Below are 18357 nucleotides of genomic sequence, written 5' to 3'. Positions count from 1 at the left end.
CTGGCCCTCCCTTTCTCACTGTGATTCTCTGGGTTATCCCCACACTCACCAAGCAAACACATGAGTCAGCAGCTGGCCCAGTGCTCCCTGGGCCAGAGAGCAGGGTAGAGGCCTTGCTGGCCAACACACTACTAGTACGAAGTCTCTGTTTAAAATCCAGAGCTTCAGACCCCAGCACTAACCCAGGAACAGTGGCTCAGCCTTCCAGCAGTGCTACGGGAAGGGTAATCGCTCCTCTCCCCAAGGCCCAGCTGCCTGGTACAGCACCAGCTCTCCGCTTTACATCGTGGCTTGGTTTCCGGCGAGAAGATTAAACTCCCTGTTTTCAAGCCAAAGCGATTCGTTTCCCACCTAATTTATGCAGATTCTCAGTTTACTTTTTTCCTAGGATGCTGGAGAATTGATTTCACATGAAAGAAATGAAAAGGTGACTTACTGACTCACCAGGGATTATTTAACTCTCTTTGTTCTGGCAAAGCAGAGAGGTGGATCAGAGCCTGCAGCACCCGCCCCCCTCCCCAAATCTCAGACTCAAAAAAGAACTTCAGGATTAGGGGGGGGAAGTGCAAAAAGGTATCTGGGGTGAGAGTGGAGCTTCTGGAAGAGGCTTAAACCAGCAGGTGCTATGCAAGGAAACCTCCCCTGCCCTCCCGCCAATGCTGCTCACTACTAGCCTCCAGGACCCACGAATACAACAGGCCTTGGCAACTGCTGAACAAAAGGCCACCAATCAGGCATCCAGGACTAGATGGAGGCTACCAAACTAATGGTCACAATGCTGACCCGCAGCTCTGCAGAGTGGAGGGCAATGAACATTAACGCTATGACCACCCCCTATTTAACTACTGATAATGTAGGTTTTCTAACCCTACATGTCAGACGCCGGGGAAAAGACCGTGCAAAACAGCAATAAAGTGCCAATCACCAGAGGTGCGTCTGATGCGGTGAAAGTCAACGTGACCCAGTGACAGACGACGACGCTGGGACTCACTGAAAACCTAAAACCAAGGTGGGTCATTATTTAAAGGGGAGAATTCTAAAAAGCAGGAATAGGCCAATGATGCTCATTGCCCAGACACGGAAGCATGAAACCAGAATGCTGCACCTGTCCTGCCCCAGCAGTGCGGGAGGGAGGGGGGGAGATGGGGCAGGTGCTATGCATCGAGCCGTGCAGATATAGGTGTGGCTAGAGAAACGGGCACATGGAGCTTTATACGGAATGACAGTGTAGGAATAGGAATCCATTTCAGGAGCCCCAGGGAGGCAGAGAAGCTTCCACCAATGGGTTCAGGTGCAAGTGAGGAGCTGTGCTCTGAACTGACTGGCATTGCCTGGCCATGGACATTGGTGAAGGACAAGTCAGTGCCCGTCCAGTGTTTGCACTGATTGATCTGCTCACTGTGACCATCAGTGACCCATTTTTCTCCCTCCCTCATCAGTTCATTAGTATGGTGCTGGGCCCCCGGCTTCGGGCCAGTCAGTACATAGCACTGCAAGAACGAGGGGTTTGGCACATAAAACTGTGAACTTACTAACTAGTCAGGGACATCAAAACCTGGCCACTTCAACATCGGGGCTGTAATGGAAACAAAAGGCAGTTTGTAGGATGTGTTTAATACGCACACAGCAGCCTTAGTGAGAAATAAAAAGGGTATTTGGTTAAGGAGAGAAGCAGCTAGGCTGGGAGCCGGCTGCTCCCCTGAGATTTGCTCCACTCCCAGGAGATGTTACTGGCTGGGTTAACATGCTTCTTGAGACACAGGATGCAAAAAAGAAAAAGTTGTATTTGTTATTAATAATTATCACTGATACAAACTCTTAAAACACAAACTCTTCCTCATCACAACCCCCTCGTGAAGATTACAATTAAGTTAGATCCTCTACATGTCAGCCATGGGAAAGTTACCCTGCAGCATTCCCACCCTGCACTGGACTCTTCTCAGAACTCAGACTTTCCCCTTCATTTAAGTTTGCAGAGGAAAAAAAAAATAGGACCATTTACTTTCAATTAACAGCATTCAAACCTCCTGAGTGACACCCAAATGCAGTTTGGAAAGAGCTGCATTTGGTTTTGTGGTATTACACACAAGCCATATTGCAAAGCAACTAATTCTAGGTTTATCCTGTACTGGAGATCAGCAAGCCATTCACTTGCAACAGCGAGTCTTTCAAGACAAATCAAGACACTGGCTTAGCATCGGGACTATGCATTTAAACACTGTTGCAGCTGCTTTCATTCAGCAATGGACTTTAATGCAAGCTGCCAGACCTGAAAACTGACCAGAGAAACTGGGCAAGGAGAAAAGTCATTTTCTGGCCCTCCAATATCATGGGGAATGGGAAAAAAAATATGGCAGAGGCAGTTTGGTGATTGGTCAGTGATATAGGCAGGAAAGCTGAAAAAACCACCAAGGCCCAACTCAATGCAATAAATAAAACTTTTATTCAAACAATAACTCAGTACAGGGCACATTTCTCTTCAGCTTTTAAAAAAGGTTTTCAGCACTTTACAATCTTCATACAAGTTTTGCTAATTTTCTACATTCATTCATTTAGCACGGAATATCCTGGATTAAAAATCTTTAGCAAAATTATGACATCAACACAGGAGGTTCTTACTACATATGCCCATAGTCTATTATAGAAAACAAAAAAAACCCCTTTTCTGTGTGTGTGTGTGTGTGTGTATGTATATATATGTGTGTATGTGTATATTGCCAGCAATGTCCTAGTAAACAGGCATGTAAAGAGGTTTTAAAAATCACAGAAAGAGGAAGTGTGTACAGCTTTGCAATGAAGAAGACTTTCACCGGAACTGAAAGGGTTAAGTCTGTACTCTGGGTGTGAGCCACTTACTGACTTCTCCGCACTCAGTGATTGAAGAAGCAATACCAGTAGCCATTAATTCCAATCCTACCGTGTTTGTCTCTGAAGTTATCAAGACACACAAAGAAGATTGACAGGATTTAGGAAGTTAAACACTGGAATTCTTCTCCCCCCCACACCACCCCAAGAAAAACCAAACCAACACACAGTTGTTTTTTAAAGTCCAATTTCAAAATGCAAAAAGTCTTTGGATTGCTCTGGCAAGCTGCATAATACCATGATTTATCCCCCAGAGCACGAGCGTGAGGTAACAATACCTCGCTACAAAATATACAACAAAAGAAAGAATGAACCTTCCAACAATGCTGGTTGAGTCAGCCCTGGTGGTTTAATTAGATGGAGCAGAGTAACTGTCCAACCCCCACCAAGAACCAACTATTTCTATCTGAGGTCTAAACCTCAGCACTATCCACTTTTCTTAAAGCAACCTTGTAAAGTTTGGTTGAGTTAAAGTGGATGCCACCCAGAGAGGGAAATGACCAAACCTCTCTGGCGTCTACACCTGCCTTCCCCATACAAACAGGAAATTGGCATCTGAATGAAGTGGAAAAGATAGTTAAAGTAACAGTACGTATACCATAGGCCATGCGTATTTGTTCAGTGTTGGAAATGGTTTCTTCTATTTTGTTAATACAGTGTGGCTCATGTTAAGCCTCAGAAAAGGGATAGTGCATCTTTGAACATTCACAAAGTACAAAAACTGGTTCTGCCCAGTAACTGTAAACTGCATCCAGGCTGCTCCAAAAATTAGCACACACAGTTTGGCAGTTTCCGCTCTGAAAGGCTTCACAAAACAAGGGCATTGTAAACATCAGGGAGGGGAAGGTAGCAGCACCATGGTTTCCTTGGATGATCACAAGAGTTAAAAATCCAAACTAAGAAGAAGTATAAAAGGAGAAAAGAAAAGAGGGAAAGAAGCAGAAAGCTCTTCAAAGCAGCAGTTGCCATTTCTAGTCAGGTGTCCTCAGACAGTGGATACCAAAGTGCCATTGCCACTGTGGAATAGAAAGCACAGGAAGACTGCCAGACTGCACTTCACTGCAAAGAGCGTCAGATGGACAACAAGCTTATTGCAATGCAGTATCCCTTTTCTGGAGCTCAGGTTAGTCCTCACTTTACCCTACAACTTCCCTAAAGCAGGGGGCTGAGAACACAGAGCGCAATACACTTTTGCTTAAAGCGAACCATCTCGAGAGCTCTCCATGCTCGACTTCTCTGGGTGTTCCCCAGCGAGGGAGAGGAACCACATGCAGCCCTGGCGTTCAGGTTCAGATCCTACTCATCACAACAGGTTGCCATTTCACTCACAACATGACAAAAAAGTGGGAGGTTTCTTCTATTTTTATTTAGAAATATTTCAGGTCCTCCCACCAATGCAGGGCTCAAACTAACGAACCCCAATCCCAGGGCAAGAGGCTGCATTTCCTCTAGCAATGAGAGCGTTCCGAACGCAGGCAGGAGGGCCTGCATTTTGGAGACAGACCTTCCCATTCTGTTCTAGTTTGGGCTGAGTCCCCATCGGGGTGAGAGAGTGGAGTGAGTTTCGAGAGGGGAAAGTACCAAGAGAAGATACTGGACGTTCCTAGAGTAAGGCTGCCCCAGTTTGAACCAGTGGCATGTGAAGTTGGCTGTGCTGATGTTCCCTTCAGCTTAGCCTGCTTTTGAGAAACGAGAACTCCTCATCTGATCCAGAGTCTCTGAGCCAAGTAGTGACCCTGGGAGAGGCCACAGCTGTCCTTGGAACAGGCCGACAAGCTAGATACGTTTGGACTCTAAGAGACTCTTGGTCGCCCCATGCTCAGAGATGACAAATTCAGATTGATTAACACCTAAAATTATCCAACTCCATCATTAACTCTGTATACTTCTAAACTGCCACATCTAGCATCACCTACTTGCACCACCTGAGTGCCAATGTATACCCACCTCCCAGAATGCATCCTGCCAAGGGATACTGCAGCGTTGTTTGCTGTATCCAGCACTCTGAACATTACGATTCACTTTATTGAACACGATGTGAAATAGAGAGGCTTACCTGCTTCCACCTCTCGTCCCATAGTCCTCAAGACCCTAAGGGAGAAAAAGAGAAACCAACCGTGAGACGGCAGAGAGACAGGCTTTGCCATTAGATGGCACTGGAAGGACACAAGAACAGAAGCAAATGCACTGGGCCCCGATGGCTTTCAGGCTCAGAGCCGAAGCATCTGGGTATTAGAAAGTGGATAGTGATGAAGGTGATTTAAATGAGGTTTAATGCATCATGGAGTAAAGTGACACTCTTCTCTGCAGAGTGTGTAACTTTACACAAGGCGGGTTACAGCAAAGGCAGAGGGAATCTAGCTCCTGCTGTCCAGCTCCACCTTGCTGCAGAGATCCCGTAGCTATCAAGGAGCGTCACACGCACTTTGAAAGGGACAAAAGAAGAAGTTAGGCACACACTGGTGACATGGTCTGTGAAAAATGTGTTTCTCTCGTAACCGAATCCCACCAGAAATTGCAGCGCTGCGGGCTGTCGGCTGCTTGGACTGGTACTGAATAGCATGATGCTGTGGGTGGCCGGGGAGGACAGAAAGCGGCAGCCTACAGCCTTCTGTGGAAGAGATGGATGGGACACTCTGGTGCAGGGCACCCTGGCCATTCCATGCAGGGTGCCAGGATCCAGGCAGCGGGAGAAGGGGGGCCGGCAGAGGAGACTGCAGTAGCTCTGGGTTATGAGTCAAGACCAATGAGTCCTGCACCTGCTACCCAGGTCCCTGGGATCTGAGAAGCAGGCTCTGGCCAGTCCGGGAACACATTATTTGAGATACAAATCTCTCTCCTCGCCAAACACCCCTGCAAAGAGCCAGTTCCTCGTTCAGCTCACCTGGCTCCAGCTAGCAAGATGCGAGGCTGTTCCCCCACTCTGCGTCAGCTGCAGGCACAGAAGTAGGGCTGTTTCCCAGCTTGGGCATAGCCCTTCGCAAGCTCCTTTTGGAGTGGCCCAGGAGTGAACAGGCCAGTCCCCTGCTCACTGCCTCAAGAAGGGGCAGATTTCAGACTTGGGAAGCTTGGCCCATCCTGGGACTTGCAGTCTGGCTGTGGCAGCTGGCGCTGCGTGGCCCCATGCTGGAGCCAGCCTCAGATCTACTGAACGTCAACGCTTGCTTCTCGTCTGTTCCAGTCAAGTAACAGAATGATTATTTTTTAGTCAGTTTGCGGGGCCTGCTGGGCATGTCAGTGCCCAGGACCCACGGTAATTCAGACATGGCCCAGGAAGCTGGGGGAGGGTGGTTCTGAACCGAGAGGTTGGTTTTTCTCAAGTCAAAACCCTGCCCTGTGTCCCTGGCCTGATGCGGCCATTCTGCCTAGTTACCTCTTGACTACGAATACCAACCCCAACTCCCCGCCTAGAATTTCCTGCCTCACAACCCTACGTGGTCTCATGCTGCTCTGTCCAGCAAGGACAAAGGATCAACTTACTCATCTCAGGAGTTCTTTAAAGCTCTTGTCACAGCCCCTTGCTAATGTAACTGCTGGTCTCGGGTGGGGCTGGGCTGGAGCCCTAGGGGCTTTCTTCACCTCAAAAAAAAAAAAAAAAAAAAAAAAAAAAAAATCTATGGATACGACCCGTGAGGAACTCATTTCTGGTGGGAGGCTCTCATGGAAGCAGCAAGTGTTGTCGATTGGGAGTTTATGCTGCCATTTTGTGCCATTCTGTGTGTCTCACCCATCTTCTCCAAGTCAGCCAATTGGCTCATCTTCTCCAGTCACTTTGGCTTTTCTCTCCCACTGTAAGTTTTGAAGGGAGAGTTTTTTAGTTCCCCTCAGAGAGGGACTGGAAGGAGAAAGATCATGGAGCCCTGAGTAAGCTACAAAGAATCTGGCAAAAACAGCCAAGGCTGGTAAACCCCAATGGAAACATCGCTTTCGTTTGGACTTACAGTTGACCTAGTGTAAGGCTTGTAGTGAGCAGATGGCAGTTGGCACAGGCCACGGGAGTATTCTTTAATTGCACAACCATAGGGCATAAGGTAGTCCTATAAATAATGAACACAGGCCTGTTGGAGAGTAACCCTCATTCATTTGCAATAGGCCAACATCAAAGTAAAACATTTAAAATAAAATTAAAACCCTCCCAGAGTTCAGCACATTTACTTCCACTCTTCATGGTGCAAAAGCCAGGGCTCCCACCAGTACGAGGGCCACACAGACGCCAGTAAGTAAAACTCTCATCCCACTCACTGCTGCACATTACAGAACCCAGGGAAGGCCACTCTGTTCAGTACGGGGAGAAAACTGGCACAGGTTGTCTCCTTGGGGGTGCACTCCCTACGTTCCCTGGTTTAGTGCATTCCCTCTTCCCAGCTGACCGGCATTCCACATGCCCATCCTTTGTGGGCACATCTGAACAGCCAATGAGAGCAAGCCAACAGGTTGAGGCAGGTGCCCGTACCTAGAGCAGAGCTAAAGGCACGCAGGAACACTGCCCTGGATTAATATAGTGACCCACAGCGGCTGCAGAAAGGAGTCTGGAAATCATTGTCTGATTTGCTACATTAAATGGGGATTCAACAGCCTGAAGCTGCCTGAAGATGGGGGTAGGAGAAAGGCTGTGTTGATGCTTTTGGGGTTTGTTTGTTTTTTAAAACCCTTCCCCAAGTGTTTTCTCCAAATGCAACCATGCCCCTTATTTAGTTAAGGCCAGAACAACAATGTCCAAGAGGGCCTAAAAGAGTTAGGAGCCTAGGCCCCATTTTGAAAAGTGACTTTGGGCCAGATTTTTAATGGTATTTAGGTGCCTAATTCCCATTATTTCAATAGAAGTTCAGCACCTAAATACCTTTAAAAATCTGGCCCATGGGAGCCAAAGGCTCATCAAAAGTCAATAGTATTTAGGCTCCCAAGTCATGTATGAAAATGGGACTTGGTGAAATTTTCAAAAGCGCCCAAGAGTGTCTATTGTGAACGGAAACCATCGGGTACAACTCCCGCATCCCCAAGGGAAAACACACTACTGATGGAGGGCAGCAACATGCGCTAACGTGACAGCTTCGCCCCTACCCGCACAAGTCACACCGCTGCTGTTAAAGCCATTTCTCACTGCACTCAAGGGCTGCTCAGTATAACTCTCCCCCGCCCCGCCCCGCCATACTCCAGAACGTCTGCTCTCCATGCAGCTCTCCCCCTGGAGCGAGCTGCTCCCCAGCTGCCAGCAATGACGAAGTGATTAACGTGTACTTGCTCTCGGCAGCCACAGGCTACCCATCCCCCTGGGCTCCCAGCACCTCACCTGGGAGAAGGCAGGCACTGCCATGCTGTATGGTCTCTGTTTGAAAGTGCCAACAGGCTGTGGGGGGAAGACCCGTGATGAGGACACAGCGTAGTCTGGCGGCGGGATGGCGATGTCGTCCTTATCCAGCAGGTTGCCGGTGCTGCTGCTTTTCCCTTGTTGCAAGCTACAAACAGGAAAAATAATAAAATCAACCGCCACCCACGCTTGCCCTGCCACTGCTGGGCTCCCCGGGACCCTGCCCAGTGGCACTGGTGCTAGCCATATATTTAGCGCAGCAGCCCAGGTGTCACGGGGGCCTCAAGCAGGGAGCACAGCGAAGTCACGTGGCACATTTTATCCTAGACGCTCACTAACCAGTGGCAATTATTTATCTTTCACAATTGTGACCGAGTTCTATGCAGACATGCAGGGCTGCTGTAGCCATGTTGGGCCCAGGGAATTAGAGAGATAAGGTAGGTGAGAATCTCTTTTATTAGACCCACTTCTGTTGGTGAGAGAGAGAGAGAGAGACAGACACAGACAAGCTTTGGAGCATACACCAAGCTCTTCTGGGAGAGCTGGTTTCTCCTCTACAGTCAGTCACTTCTCCAGCAGATAACACTAATCCAGTGGTTCTCAGCCTTCCCTGTATCAGGGCTCCCCTTCTGTTTAGCAGTAATGGGCAGGGAAATCACAACCTCCCACACTGTAATCCTTTTAAAGGCATTTCTAATGCAGCCGACACCACGGATACCACTCAGAATCCACAGCTAAACCCCACTGGGGCATGGAGACCAGCTCGGAGAGAATTTCATGAAGACTTTTGTATTTCTCCACAAAGCTGGCATTAAGCCCTGACCACCACCTTGCTGCCCACTGGAAAATAAATCTCCCCGTTTCATTCAGGTTGCAATGCACTCCACAGCACAGGAAAGACTCCCCTTATGTCGGACAGCCGGCAGAGGGAGGTGCCACGTGTTTTGGCCCAGCCCGCCTGGTCTATATTTGCCCCTCAGCTCCCTGCACCACTGTAATGGAACCCAACTCATAAGCCCTTTATGCTGATCACCTGAAAGCCTCCCAATGCCCCTAAGGGAGAGAGTCTCCCCCCATCCCCGGTGCCTCCTAGGACATCCTGAGCCTTTTCCTTGGTTGTTCCGGCACCATATGACCAGGTCTGATGCAATGCACGTCTGGTGAGGAGTCTCACTTCCCTGCGCATTTCTCTGGGTTCCTCAACTACAGACAACATCTGAAAATCTCACAACGTTTCTATAATAGGACTGGCTCAACAGCTGAGAAAAGCACAGTCCATCACCGCCTTGGGCCCCATACGCACGCTGGTCAGCGCTGGGAGCTTTTCCCCAGACGCAAAGGAACGTCACCAGGTACCACGCAGCACCAGCAGCTGGGACAGCATGTTTTTTAAAGGGGTGTTTTTACCTCATATGCAACCTGTCGCTTCCATCGCTGTCAAGAACCCGTGTGTAGGAGAAAGGGAACCAGCCTCTCCTGTAAGGCAGAGCCACAAGACAGAGTCAAACCTAGCCTCTCAGGCGGAGATGTGCGGAGGGAGGAATCTATGAACATTACTCTCCGGCTACACGCCACACTACACTGTGACAGAAGAGACCATCATTCGGATCATGGCTTTCTAGGGGTGCTACACGCACTGCAAACCAATAAAGTCAAGTGTGGTAAAAACTCCGGATCTTAGGAATACTATTCAATGAGGCCCATTCCCTGCCTAGAACACCCCCTCTCAGATTCTCCCTCCTCTCTGCCCCCGGGGTAAATGTGGGAGGACTTTTGCAGGCAACAGGACTGGGTTTTTTTAAATGTAAGATTCCAGGTTTTGTATGCTGGACTAAAATTGCTTCTCACTCCCGGGCCATTAGGAGCAGGCTGCTGGCCCCAGCAGCAGTCCCAGCCAGGTCAGATCTCTGCCAAGACCATCTGGAGCGTTTGCTTTATTGGGAGGCTCTGTGGTGCTGGAAGGAGGTTATTTAAGGTTGCTGGTATTACGGATAGTGCTGCACAAGCACTCCATGATTCTGCCGTTAGCAGTGGCCCCACGCTCAGCCCCCCCATGTGTGACACTGAAGTGAAATGGGGATCAAGGGTCAAGATGAGAAGCCCAGTCGTCCCAGCACTCAAAAGCCTGGCCTTGCTCCACAGGTCGGTGCTTTACCAAACACCAGCCAGCAAAGCCGGTATTTCGTCTTGCTCAGAATTTTCAACCTCCCACAGTAACCAAGTGGCACGATGGGATGCCAGGAAAAACTGGCTAGCAGCTAAGCAGTTTTGGTGCGCCAGCCACTCCAATTTTAAGAGTTAGGTGCTGATGGCATCTGTAGTTCTAGGGAGTTCACAGACGCTCACATTTTTGTTTTCTCACTCTCCCCGTAGTGCCATCCATCTCGGGCCTCTGGCACCAGGAGCGTGATGAGGTCTCCATCCTTGAAGCTCAGGAGGGTGGTGTTATCACCAGCAGCATGAGAGAAAATGGCTTGTACTCTTGTCCTGCCATTCCTCTCGAGCCCAGCAGCCATGGAACTGGAGCGTGGCAAGGTCTTGTTTTCAGCTGGTGAGACACAAAGAAAGCCCCAAAATCTCAGACCACTTGGCTGATCAGGTCCTAGGCAGTTTCTACTGTGGCATTTAGAGTCATTAATCTACCCAAGGCTCAGCCAGTATTGCAATTAAGGAAAACAAACCCCCTTTTAGCTAGTACAGCTCAGACCCGCCCAGATTCTTGGCTATTCTCTTATTTAAGCTGTCTGTTATAAAGACCTTAAGTGAATGTACTTAGTGGACCCAGTCTGATTTGTGCAGTTCCTCTGACTCTCCCCCCAATGGAGAGTATTTAGGCAAACGGTCAGAACATTAACTTAATGGCTACCCCCCCATTCGACATTCCTCGTTTCACACCTTCGATGCAATGGATGCAGTTCTATGCTAAGGTATTACTTGAATATTATGCAAATAGGTCTATTTGTAATGGTTTACATCCAGGTTTCATTTGTTATTCCAGACACTTTGCTCTGAGATGTTAACATTAGCGAAGGGAAAAACCCAGAGGAAAGAGTTGCGTGATCCTTCTGGAAACATGCCCATGGGGAAGCAGATAAGCGAACTAAAGCAGGTGTGAGGTACTGTCTCTATGCATTGAGATAGGCCTGCAGTCCTATGCAGATGCGTAAGAGGAATAAAGAAAAGGAGGACTTGTGGCACCTTAGAGACTAACAAATTTATTTGAGCATAAGCTTTCGTGAGCTACAGCATAAAGATTCAGAATAAAGACTCAGCAGGCAAGGTCCCACTATCTTTGGCTTAATCCAGTGACCCTATCCCATCATGCAAAGAGACAATCAATCATCATCATGATGTGGTGCCTAGCGGCCCAATCAAGGTCAGGGCCCCATTGTGCCGACGTTGTACAAACACACTCTAAAGAGATGGCTGCAGCCTTGAAGAGTTTACATCCCTCCTCCCGCTCCCAGATTCTTTCAGATTTACTTATCAGAAATCCCGCCATAGGGCTGAAAGTTTTTCCTTCCAAAGGAAGCTGCAACCCAAATCTGCCCCCTTTATTTTCTAATCCTTTGCCCAAAGATGCGTGAAAACGAAGACACTGCCTCACATGGTTGTTGGGAGAGGCCATGCGTTATTGCATCGTTACTAAGGAAGTCAACCATGCTGTTACCGTCACCATGTGACACTTCACGGTCACTAACGGAGGAAGCCATTGTCCCCGCTTTTGTGCCACCTGAGCCCACCTTGCCTCCTCCCACTGCATTAAGGTGCAAAGACCCTTAACTGCTGCTCCTCCTACCTCCGGTCAGCAGCTGACCCATAACCCCCTGGAGAGAAGCGGCTACGTCCCTGCTCTCTGATCTGACAGAGGCTAAATCCTTACTGGTTGCGTAACTGCTTTTCGGTGCGACGCTCTTGCGCACAGGGAGCGTGTTGGAGTACGAGTCACTCAGTTGCTTCTGATGCTGGGGAGGAGATCGGGATTTCGGCTGGGCTGGCTTCATCTCGGACCAGCGGCTGTAGTCCTCGCTCTCAGAGCCCGAGACGCCGTTCATCACGGGAATGGTCTCTTGTGCGGACATGCGCTGAAGGAAGAAAGGGCAATGGGAGATTTCGGCATCAGGGATGTCGAGTCACATAGAGGTCACATTTCTGTAAGGGCCCCCCACATGCTTTAGGAGAATACGGTTTGCCATACAGGATCAGGCCCCCCATCTACTGCATCTGGTATCCTGTCTCCAGCCATGGCCTGATCGTAATGCTTTAGGAGGAGAGGTAAAGCCATCCAGGGTGGCTTGAGGGATCAGATCCCTTCCCGATTCCTGCCGTGATCAGTGTAGGCCAAGCAGGCTGAGCTACAAACAACTCTCTCAACAGGATACTAGCATTCAGACAGCCCATTTCTAAGCCCACCCAGAGGATTTCAGTTCAATCCCCTCCAGCAGCAAGTCCCAAAGACTGACTACATCAAGTGGAACATCCTTTGATTTACATTGCTAAGCAGTTTTCACTGGATCATGCAGTTCCCTCTGAGGTTCCCTCCCCAACTCTTCCTGCAAGGCCAAGTAATTCTAGCTTTTGCAGCCCCCCTCACAGGGTTCAAACTGTGGTCCCTGTCTTCCCCTGGAGCTTTGCAAATCCTGGCTGTCTTCACGGGGAGGCACTGAATGTCACCCAAACCTCAAGGGCATGATAAAGCAGGATGGTCCATTTCACACTGGCCCTCATCAGCCTCCTTCACAAAAGTGTGCCCTAGGGGATTCCCTGAAAGCCCCACCGCTGAATGTGGTCTAAAGCTTATTGGCAGGTGACTTGCCTGACAGGACTGTGCTAGGCTCACTACACCCATAACGAAAAGGAGGAGGACTTATGGCACCTTAGAGACAAACCAATTTATTTGAGCATAAGCTTTCGTGAGCTCTCTCCCCACTCTATGCATCCGATGAAGTGAGCTGTAGCTCACGAAAGCTTATGCTCAAATAAATTGGTTCGTCTCTAAGGTGCCACAAGTCCTCCTGTTCTTTTTGCAAATACAGACTAACATGGCTGCTACTCTGTACACCCATAACGTTACTCAGCCAGGACGGCACCATTGATGCCTTGCACACTTACCCCCACAAAGGGCGCCAACTCTGGTGGGACAGGGAGCGGTTTGGCCCCGGGGATAGGGTCGGAGATGATTAGGTTCGATTTGGACGTGGACAGGGTGCTGGGGATGATTGTGCCGTTGCTGCTGGTGGCCATCTGCTGCATCAGTTGGAGAGCCCGGTCTGGGATCTTGTTGGGATCTGAGCAAGACTGCTGCCAAATCGGGAGCTTCTGTGTCAAGATCTCTTTCCCCTAGAATCAAAGGGGGAAGAGTGAGAATACAAGAGACCTGCAGACAAATCCACTCACCTCTCAGGACGAGGGGCAGAGAATGATCACAGTATAGCTCCCATCTCAAACCAGGCCCCCCCAAGAACACGTTCCTCAGACTGGATTCCAGGAGGCATGGAAAGCAGACCACGACGATCATGCCTCTAGAGCCGGCTTGGAACACAAAAGGGCCACTGGCCCAGATTTCCTCTCTGCCATCTACTGAGAGCAGTAAGTGAGATTTATCTACCTGGGTGTGTAACAAACAGGACAGAGTGCGGCAGCTTACAATAAATATAGGGTGCAGAAAGGCAGGTGAGCCAGTATAGTCTCATGAAAAGTGTAAGGGTATTTCGTTTCCCTAGCTTGCTTTGAGACACTCTGCATGCGGGGCAGCTTGAAGAATGGACTAGCCAAATGAGAAAGGGAAGGAGAGAGCTGGGCTATTCAGTTTATCTGAACTCTCCTGTACACCAAGAAATATATTCCGATCAAAGGCTCAGTTGAGAAGCGTGCACTGGAAGCCACACCAGTTCACTATCCGATACGCAGCAGCGGCCGCCCAGTGACAGCTCCTCACCAGCCTTGCTGAGGAAGAACACGTGTGGTATGGGACTTGGTAGCTCATAAATTGTGTTCGTGCAGCATTCATCGCTTGGCATCCATTGCTATTCCTTGGAGCACAAAGCACGGGGGACACCGCTGCTCTCGCTGGGTGAGCGAGCGGAAAGTCCAAAGTTACCGTTTGGATATTTGGCTGAACTAGCTTGCTGTGTTGTGATGCTGACAAGGCTGTGCCATCCCCCAGGGCCAGCCAGAGCAGACAGGTTTGGGGCATGTTGTAGAAGGGGGTGGCTGGAGGCAGTATTGTACTATTCAATCCTCAGAAGTACCCCCCCACCCCGAAATCTAGAAATTGCTAAGCAGCGGGGGTTGGGGCTCAGCAGGTAAGCTGTCTTCCTGTGGCTGGCTGGGAAGGACTGTTATTCTGAGACAGACTGCAGGCAGAGGGGAGAGTCCCTGCAGCACGTCGCGTCCATGCTGGAAGACTTGCAAGCCTCACCAATAAAAAATGAACTGCAGAGGTGGAATCCCGGGGACAGTCAGAAGCACCCAGCAGAACAGCGTTGACCACGGCGTATTAAAACAGAGGCAGATGTAGTGTTCGCCATCTGTTGCGCGCAGGGAGGGGAGAAATGCAATGAACCCTCTGGGAACTGGATGGCAGCAGACAGGGGCCTCATTTAGTCTGACAGGGCTGCCCAACCTCGGCAGTCTCCAATCTCGAGGCTTTTGAGGCTGAAGCTCAGTCTTCAGCCTGCCTCAGCTGGCTGCAATTAGGCATTGGAGGCCAGATGCTCTAGGGGTCCCCCATCTTCAGAGGCCATGGCAATGCTCCAGCCCAGAGGTCTGGGGCTGGACTCTGTTTCTAGGTTTTCTTGCCTAAATTAACACCTGTCGCTTCTGTCGAACCGGGGGAATTGGTAGTTTAGTTTCCCAAGGAGGCAAAACCCAGACAATGCTACAGGAATTGCTCCCACATCCAAACACAGAAGGAGCAGGTGCCACCTCTCAAGAGCACACCCACCTAACGGCTTCCCTAATAGGGACACGCACCAGAGAACAATACGTCACCTCTACGAAGGAGCTGTAACGGACTCTGAAGCAGAAGCAGACAAGCTGCCACTTCCAGAAGGCAAATTAACTCATACTCCATTAACAGATGAAGCAGCATTATTGCAGGGTGAAAATTTACCCGTTTGCTTCAAGCTTTACTATTATCTTTGGGCAAATTTAAGTCAGTCCCTAAACCATTTCCATCGGCTTAAGGAAAAGCCCTGATCGATTTACGCCTAGTCTCATTTCCACTGTGTATGTCGAAGCCAATTGACCTCAGCAAAGAGACAGGGGCCTCGCTGCACACGTGACTGTCACAGGCCGTGCCACGTCAGGGGAGACGTAGCGCTGCTTAGGTGGAAATGGCTGTTTGTTAACTTAGCCAGCCTTGGAAATGGGCCTGCCCCCATCCACCCGCGCTGTGGATGAGCCACCTGCAAAACTCCCTCTAACAAAATCTTCCACGTACTTTGCTGCGATAAGCCACAGTGGAAAACTGCAATGAAGTCTGGGTTCCACAAACGAGCAGTTTTAATGTGTGAGGCTGCAGGGACGACTCTTGGAGAGCGCTCTGGAACCGACATCTTTGAACAGGAGAGAGTTACCCCACCCCAACCCCACTTCATCCCATTGTAACATGTGTCGGGTTTTGACTCAGCATATATTCTAGTGTAAGGATAGCGATGACTCACTGGGACTCTTATGTTACTCCCTTATTCAAAGCTCACTCTTGACAGATGGATCTTAGAAGTGAGATGTAGGAAAAAACAGGAATAAGTGGAAGTGTGAGCACACGCAGGCAGCCGGCTGTTGCGTTAAGGGAGCAGCATGCTCGCCAACACGCAGTATCGACCCAAGTGAGCGAACAGAGCACCACAAGGGGGCAAGAGAACTCTGCCCCGAGGTCCCAGCTGACAGGGGAGTGCTCTGGGCTGTCCTCCCCCTGCAGAGCAGTTCCTAAGAGCCGTAGGCAGCGCTAAATGGGCACGTGGGAGCGTGGAACAACAGCCTTCCTATTTAATCCTCTCCTTTGTTAATGATGAGCTGTAAGGTAGCAATCACAATGGCTCACAAAAGGGAGACAGCTCACCACGTTCCCTGCCACTCGCTCGCTGCTCCTCGGAGACAAAGAGCAAACGAGAAGCAGGAATTTTCTTACCTCCCTTCAGGAGGAAGGTCACTGCACCAGGTTTTGGTCTGGTTTTGTGACTCATTAGCTGATCAAACAGGGATGTGACACACACCCCCCCCCCCTTTAAGCCTGTGTACTCCATCCCACAGTGACTAATGACGGCTCAGAGACCACAGGAGCGTCCCGGAGAGGTGTGTGCTGCCTCAGCTGGGCTGCGCTAGGCAGAGGTGCCAGAGAAGGGGCTGGCATCTTTAAGGGAAAGCTGGGCCACGATGTGCTGCTGCTCTGCCCTCGCCAGTCTCTGTCGTTCTGACAGCGAATCAATCAGCTTCCTCTGGCCGGAGGAGAGCTGGGCTTTGGCAGCCTCTCCAGGAGAGCTATGAAGCGGGGGCCTCCTTCCATAGCCCAGCAAAAGCGGCACCCACAGGGCCCTGCAGATAAACAGCACGTGCCCTGCCATCCCATAAATCTTTCGACGGGACACCCGCCTCCGAGGGCGCAATCCACAAGGAGTGGCTGCAAAGTGAAAACATCGCCACCTCACAGAGATGAGGTTGTGGCTTACGCAGCCCAGGAAAACACACCCCCACCCCCACCGGACTGCAATGCCCTGATCAGCCTGCGTCCCTGTCCTCTGTCTGCCCGAGCCACAGGGGACTGGTCTGGTACCATGCCCAGCTAGACAGCCTACCTCATTAGCTCAAGCTGTAGAGATTCACACGGTCTGTTTGAAGGTCCCCGGTTCCAACCCAGCACCAGTCAAAACAGCAGCCATCAGAGAGCACCCAACCAAAACGACTGACTGCCCTCGTGTGCTCACTGCCTACACTCCTGGGAGCACTTGGACCTCTTTTGAGGGTCTCCTATCCGGAGGCTGTTTCACAGGCTGATTAACACTGTGGTTGCTCACCTTGGTGTGGTAGGAGATGGTGTTCTTAGCCACAGCACACTGCTTCTCTACTAGGAAGCAGAACCGTCTCCTCTCCTCTGTGAGTGCGGTCTTATAGCCATCAGAGACGTGGTTTTCTAGTTCACCTTGTTTGTTGCCAATAGCGTCGATGTACTAGGGAAAGAAGACAAGCGAAGAGATTATTGGAAGGGACATGTGTTTAATCTCTGCACACCCAGCACTGTGTGATTACCTGCGCCTCAATGGAGGTTTGAAAAGAGTCGCCTGCAAACCCATAACAAGAGAAGAAGTTCTTTTGGGTACAAATCCTGTGCCTTGCCAATGCCTGGATATTTGCTCCAAGAAATAAAACGCAGCATTAGCCTGTATGTCTCTTCACTTCTCCCACTAGAGAGAACGTTACTGAAATACTCCACACACAACTGTTACCATTTTGTTTGATTTAAAATTTGCCTGCAAGCACCGAACATTTCTATGTGCACACACACACACGTACGTTGGGGGGGCGGGGGTGCACGCACATGGGGTATCACTCATCCCTCACCAACCATCCTTTACTCATCCAAACTCCCCCGCACAAAGCTACTGACTCAGAAACGTGGGCTTCGAAAGTGGTGTGGGTGGGTGGGGGGAGGGCAGAGCCGAACTGCCTTGCAGCTGCCCTCTCAAACACCCACACCTGGCTAGAGCTAGTGCTCTCAGACCGTACAAGCTGGCTCTGCTGCTTAAACCCTGCTGGCTTTATGCCGATAGGAATCATGACACTTCCATTTGCAACAGCATCTGAGAGCGCTCTCCTTCCAGGCAAACCATGAGCAGTATTGTTATCTTGCACATGGACACACCCACACATCCCCTCAGAGTAATCAACACAAGAAGTTACTGAAGAGAGCAGGGGAGAGGCTGGTGAGCAAGATAAGACCTTATGCCTCACCTGCCCCTCCCCAAATCCCTCTCTTATGCTCACCCATGCCACAGCCCCAGAGGCAGGAATCTGGCACCCCCCTTTCTCTGGGGCCATATCTAGAAAATGCATTGAAAAAACACTAAATGAAACCCATGAGCACAGAATCATTTCTGGCCACCTTTCTCTCCATCCGTGTCCAAGCGCAGACTCTCCATAATCTGTCCTGAACGGCTCTCATAACACATCCTGCCAGGCCAGCC

General features: G+C 50.0%; 1 protein-coding gene across 5 annotated transcripts in view; it reads right to left on the bottom strand.

Moving 5' to 3' along the window:
• The window catches only part of BAIAP2 (BAR/IMD domain containing adaptor protein 2), an 87886-nt gene that overhangs the window by 6636 nt on the left and 62893 nt on the right, over window positions 1-18357 (bottom strand). The window contains exons 7-14 of one of the 5 annotated variants that reach the window (XM_084646769.1): window positions 17191-17343; window positions 13286-13513; window positions 12057-12258; window positions 10520-10721; window positions 9581-9649; window positions 8156-8321; window positions 4922-4956; window positions 1533-1576 (exon numbers count right to left, since the gene is read on the bottom strand). In XM_084646769.1, coding sequence (XP_084502895.1) covers window positions 1549-1576; window positions 4922-4956; window positions 8156-8321; window positions 9581-9649; window positions 10520-10721; window positions 12057-12258; window positions 13286-13513; window positions 17191-17343 — 1083 coding nt within the window. In that variant the 3' untranslated portion in view covers window positions 1533-1548. Of the gene's footprint in view, window positions 1-1532; window positions 1577-1597; window positions 3882-4921; window positions 4957-6492; window positions 6903-8155; window positions 8322-9580; window positions 9650-10519; window positions 10722-12056; window positions 12259-13285; window positions 13514-17190; window positions 17344-18357 lie in introns of those variants that run through there. The other 4 variants (XM_084646768.1, XM_084646767.1, XM_084646766.1 and 1 more) reach the window with 4 other exon arrangements.

Source organism: Lepidochelys olivacea (genome assembly GCF_965140295.1).
Source record: "Lepidochelys olivacea isolate rLepOli2 genome assembly, chromosome: 14".
Classification (NCBI taxonomy): Eukaryota; Metazoa; Chordata; order Testudines; family Cheloniidae; genus Lepidochelys; species Lepidochelys olivacea.
The sequence above is the reverse complement of the archived record's forward strand: the minus strand, read 5'-3'. Positions and strand labels throughout refer to the sequence as shown.